A 6000-nucleotide genomic window follows, 5' to 3' on the forward strand; every position below is an offset into this window, starting at 1 on the left:
CTGTTTGCAGTGTCCCCAATTAGTGCTCCAGCGCTAGAATGACTAGACACTTAATTAAAGGGCGCGTTCGATTGACCCTATTCCGGAATAAGAATACGTGGAGTGATGATTAAAACGGTATGTTTGGCGCGTTTCGAAGCAGCAAGGACAACAAAAATATGTTTAAAATAGTATTTTAGCGGATGTTTGACAGTTTTTATGTGAATCACCGTAAAAACGAAGGATTTCTACCTTATATTCCATGTATTAATTCTTATTCCGGAATACGGTCAATCGAACACACCCAAAGTTCCTTTCCTTTCCTTTCCTTTCCTTTCCTTTCCTATACAAATTTCAAAACGGGGAGTCCGAGCGCGTGATTGCTTTGAAACGTGTACTTAGGTGTTATTTATTTAGAGAATTACTTATCGTTAGACAGTTTCGCGATGAAAACTCTTTAGCGAGAAATCGCGCAGATTTAAGAGATTTAAGCAGAACCCACCCGAATTCCAGCCGAGAGAGAGAGGGAGAAAGGTGAAAGGTACTAAGCGGAAAACCTGTAATCCTTCGATCTCGGTCAGCTGCCCGCGACACTTAAAACTTTTCTGGCCTCTGTCAAGAGATTTTTCACGCAGAAATGCAACTTAGAAAGGGAAAAAGCACTCGTGGCCCTTTCGATGTACGACAAGGCTCAAGTTTTCCCTGAGAACGCCGGCATTCTCCATTCTCCGGTTTAGGAATAACAGAATAAGTGGAATAAGTATTCCAAAGAACGCGTATTCCGAAAGACGGAGTGGTTAATTTTGGTTATTGCGCAGGTAACTTGTGAACGAACGTGCTTAATAGTCTGGATACGACGTCAAGATGTGGCGTTTCTGCGAGTGGAAAAGATACGATTTTCGCGTCAAACAAGTCGCACAAGAATGCATACTCCTTGGAGTCAACGAAACTCGTATTTTTATTTTTCCCTTCATTCAGCTATCAGGAGCAGAACGAACAGAGTGCTGTGGTGTTCAAGTCCCAAAAGAAGGCTTTTTTCGTGCATTCCTGTTCCACAATAGTCCCCAAGAAATACATCTTTATGAAAACGTACACTTTCAATGGACCCCGCGAGTAGACTCTATCTAAGGAGAGGTTTCTATCATTTAGTAGCATTGTCTAAGTTCCTTCTTGCGAGCAAGCTGTTGGTAATACTCTGGCAAAGGCGCGTATCATAGTGATGAAACCGTTCAATAGGTAAAGAATCCTGAAATACAATCCCGCCTCTAGCTACGCAATCAAACCTAATGACCAATATTTTTTTGCTTTTTCAATGCAGATATATATATTCTGTTGAGTATGGTAGAGTTGTGGACACAAAGTCGGGTCATGATGATGCAAGTAAGTGTTATTCACGTCCCTAATCTGGCCTGAACGTTGTAAGGTGTTCTCCGTTTGTTTGATTGGTAAAAACATTTGTTTCGCAGCACTGAAAACAGTTCGTTACCCGTTGCACGTAACCCGCGGGACTCCTTCTCCTCCTTTTGCGCTTCCCTTCCAGCTTGCTATTGGTCTAAATCAACCTCGTTCCCAGGCTCTCTTGGACCTCTGCCCATCCATACACCTTATTCCAAAATGGCCGCCATTTTAGTATTCTTTTGTTTCCATGCAAATTGGCCCTTATGGCCTCGTTCAAGTTTAAATATTCTTTTGAATTTACGTTTGAAAGCGAGGCAATAAGGGTCAATTTGCATGAAAACAAAAGAATTCTAAAATGGAGGCCATTTTGGAATAAGGTGTATAAGTTTGATCAACTGCAACTTTTACCAGAAAATGCATGTAAACACAAAATGCATCGAAAATAAACTAGAAAAGTGAATTCCAGAAAAATTCAACAAGCTCTGGATTCACCCTCTGATTTTTAATGTCATTTTAGTTTCATGTTTATCTTGGAATGATGGCATCTTGGTGACCGCTTCATGGGATTCCACCGTCAAGGTAAAAGTGCTTTTTCCCGTTCAGATTCTTGTCTCTGCCGATGATTTTGCCCGTCTTCAAGAAAAGCGTCATAGGGTCATACGGTTTGGGGTCAAAGCATACGCCGAAATGAAAACTATATTTCCTTCTGTTGAGATTTTTCCCGTGGAGACCATTTTGGTAAAACTGTTTTCCCAGTTAAGCTCTTCTCAAACACGAGACTATCGCTACCCAGGTTTCACCAGAAAAGTTTCATGGTCATTTTTTCTCATTTGCATTACAATATAATCTAGCATGTATGTGAGGCAATTTCGGGTTATTTCGTAGTTTTAACGCGAAATTGCCTCGCATCCACGTTATATTACATTCTAACGCAAATAAGAAAAACTACCCGTGAAAAGGGCTATTGGGGAGCAATTTATTCCTTAAACGTTCAAAGGCGATTTCTTTGAAGACCTCGGGACTACTGAAATAACTCTTCGTCATTCCATTCCAAAACACTACCAGTAGCGTGCCTTTTCGCAAAAAGCCAGACGGTTACGGTTACTCTCTTAGTAGTTAATGCCGCATTCAAAACGGCAGTCGAGATTGGTTCAGAAAGACTCTAAACCCAAACACAAGAGCAGTGTCTGATACCGATCCAATGAAATTAAAGGTTAAAAAAAGGCAAAGCCACTTTATTTAACGTCGATAGTTCCTTCAGCTACGAGGCTGGTATCAATGGAAGCCGACGGTGCGCCCTTTACACCCCTCCCTCTGTCAGTGCTCCGTTTTACGGGTATTTAAAGCTATAGCTACATGGATCAGAGGAAAGTCGAAACAGACGTTTAAGTCACCGAGGATCGAACCGGGGAACTCTCGCTCCGAAAGCCGCGCGCTAACCCTCCTATAGGTTGTAAATAGACCTTTGCGTTGTTTGCCGAAAGTAGATGCGGTGAAAAAAGACGATAGAGTTCATCGAGCATCTCAGTTTTGTATGATTTGTTTTTCAAAAGGTATGGAAGTTCTTTCCTGAGCCCGATGGCAGGAAACCTACTCCTCCAGAAATCCTGGTAAGTTTGAATTCTTGGCTTTTCGGCAATGCTTCATGCCGGATGCACTGACAATTTTATCTTTGTCGGCCAATACGACATCATTGCCAGGTATTGATTCGCTTGATTCGCGAAGCTAACTCTATAAACCAACAAATCGCGAGACTCTATTTTGCATCAGTTTAGAATTTTAATATGATGTCTTAATTCTTTCCAGGCAGAGCTTGAGCACGACACTGAGGTAAGACTAGATTCTTAGACAAAACTTGTTGGGAAAATGTGATACAGTCAGGAAATACATTAGGTGCGGTTACACTCACCATGGTAAATGCCATGGTAAATTATCCCGCGGTGCCTCACACTTGAGTTTTAGTATACCGCGTTAACTAGGGGTCACACGTTACGAAGAGTACCGAGGTGAAACGAAATCTCACGCAATTCATTGGCGGGAAATTTAATCACAACTTCATCAGCATAGCGATTGGCTCTTGTACCTCGGGCATCAAAACACCCTTCCAACTTCCCACGTTAAATGTCATGGGCGCTTCCACTGATCTTTTTGACGTATCCATGGATATTTAACACGGGAAATTTACCTCGGGAAGCGTCGGTCACACTACTAAATACAGTTTCCCGTGGTAAAAAGGCAATTTATCACGGTAAAAGTGCCCCGTGTAACCGCACCTATTATGTACGTACGGCCCCGCGCACACTTTCATTGTAAAACTATTGGGAAAATTCCCGTATGAGGGCCGTACACATTAGCGCGAGCAGGGCCGGAATAAGCCGTAAATTTTGTCCACCATGACCTCGGGCCAAATATTTTCCCGTCCGGCCCTCCCACTCAGTCAATAAGTACATACAGCTGTTTCGAGAAAGGTTGTCCAAAAGAAGTGTAAGAGCGTTCGCGACAATGCCGAAAGGCAGTATGGGACATATTCAATAAAATAAATTTTACTTCTAGTGAACGCCCAGAATCGAGTGTACCGCGACCGTCCAGTGAAGACCTACGAGGGCGAGCTATTTGGAGGAAGAAGTTCTTATGATATAGCGTTGATGAATGGACAGTACGCACAAGCTTATGTTGAAGCTCTCTCCTGTCATCACGCTACCAAAACACGTCCAAAAACAAAGGGTTTATTAGCAAAAACGATAGCTCTGCACGTGCTCTACCATTTTTGGTACATTTCTCCGACTTTCTCTGCAAAACACGACAAAATAAGTAAGGTTAAAGTCGTCATAATCATGCTTTCTCTGTGAATCTTAACCCTTTGTTACTTATTCACTTGACTAAATTTTGAAACTCACTCATATCTAAATGTCAGTAACATAGCATGAGCATGTATTTCTCAGTGACGTTTTCGATAGCATTGCCATTGCTTTCGCTGACTCAAACTGGCAGTTTACCATAATGCCTTTCGGCATTGTCACGTAAGCTTTTATCCTTCTTTTGGACAATCTTTCTCGAAGCAGCTGTAGTCTTCTCAGTGTTGTTTGGATGAAAACAGTTTCTTCACATCGACCTCTTCCTTACCCGTCGCATCGGAGCCCCTAATTCGTGTGGAGCTGTGTGAGGAGTTGGTATTTTGCCTCTAACAGAGTGCCAATTCTGTCTGATATCCGCCTGATTGGTTTTATTCGTTGAAGTTGTTACTTACGATCTATAACGAATCTGTCACTGAAGATTGTCGATCGTCGCTCTCGATTTGCCTGTTTTGCAGGTGAATTCAGTGGATCTGGATCCTACAAACACATTGGTTGTGACCGGAACGATGGACGGTAAGCTGATCCCTTACCTTACGTTGTTTATGCTTTCGGCAGAGTTATTTGTATTCGGCGACTCAGTCACTTCCCTGTTTCACGAAATTAGGGAACTTAAGCAACGACGACGGCGATGGCAACGAGAACGTCATCTCAAAATGTAAATTCGTGTTATAGTAGTCACTTCGTGTCTATTTCAACCTTTTTAATACAACAAGGGTGTGGTAATTCCTCAAAAATGACAATGGTCGGAACGGCGCTTTATTTAGGGGAGAAAATGCAAATTTATCCTCAACTGCTGACGTTCCTCATGGAACCTCAAATTTGACTATTTATTTCATGGCAAAGAAATGGACAAAAGTGAAAAACGCACGTGCAGGGCGTGCAAAGCTATTGTTTTTACCCACTAAATCTGCAAAATTGTGACGTTCTCGTTGCCGTCGCCGCTGTCGTTAGGGAGTAGGGAGCTTTAGCAACGACAACGGCGAGGGCAAGGAGAACGTCACAAAGTTGCATATTTAGTGGACAAAAACAATAGCTTTGCACGCCCTGCACGTGCGTTTTTCATTTTTCTTTGCCGTCGTCAGCAAAGCAACAACGTGAAATTACCAAGTTTGAGGTGTTATGGAGAACGTCAGCATCTAGAGATAAATTTTCATTTTTCTCCCCTAAATTAAGCGCCGCTCGTAACGGTTTCATTCCTGAGGGACTGAAACACCTTTGTCATATTAAAAAGCTTGGAATAGTCGCGAAGTGATCGCAATAACGTGAATTTATGTTTTTACATGACGTTCTCGTTGCCGTTCCCGTCGTCGTTGCTAAAGCTCCCTAGTTTAAGAAACGACGACGGCTACGGCAACGACAACGCCAAAAAGCAGTAATATTATTGGTTAAAAGAACCAAAATGATCGTGCTGCACGTGCGGCACGCATTTTTGAACAATTTTCTCCCGTACTCGTCAAAACTACTACGTGAAATGACCAAATTTAAGGTTTTGACGGCAACGTGGGCAAACTACAGTAAATCTTTCAGTCTCACTCTTTACTTCAAATCTGTCCGTACCAATCCAGTTATAGGACACTTCGCTCATATTGAATAATATAAACAAGATGGAATAATCATGAAGTACTTAGAATAGCTCAAACTTATATTTTGAAGTGACGTTTTCGTCGCCGTAGCCGTCGTGGTTTCTTAAACTCCCTATTGCTGAAATTCCCCATTAATGCGAAAGGAGACGCCGCTCGCGGCTTCGTTGTGCATTTCGCGCGTGTCC

At 42.4% G+C, this 6000-nt stretch overlaps 1 protein-coding gene across 5 annotated transcripts in view; it reads left to right on the forward strand.

Moving 5' to 3' along the window:
* Positions 1 to 6000, forward strand: part of LOC138013413 (protein FAN-like) — a 47981-nt gene that overhangs the window by 35890 nt on the left and 6091 nt on the right. For all 5 annotated transcript variants that reach the window (XM_068813881.1, XM_068813754.1, XM_068813938.1 and 2 more), the window contains 5 exons: positions 1298 to 1359; positions 1895 to 1956; positions 2931 to 2987; positions 3184 to 3207; positions 4688 to 4745. In XM_068813881.1, coding sequence (XP_068669982.1) covers positions 1298 to 1359; positions 1895 to 1956; positions 2931 to 2987; positions 3184 to 3207; positions 4688 to 4745 — 263 coding nt within the window. The remainder of the gene's footprint in view (positions 1 to 1297; positions 1360 to 1894; positions 1957 to 2930; positions 2988 to 3183; positions 3208 to 4687; positions 4746 to 6000) is intronic.

This window comes from Montipora foliosa, chromosome 1 (genome assembly GCF_036669935.1).
Source record: "Montipora foliosa isolate CH-2021 chromosome 1, ASM3666993v2, whole genome shotgun sequence".
NCBI classification, from domain to species: Eukaryota; Metazoa; Cnidaria; class Anthozoa; order Scleractinia; family Acroporidae; genus Montipora; species Montipora foliosa.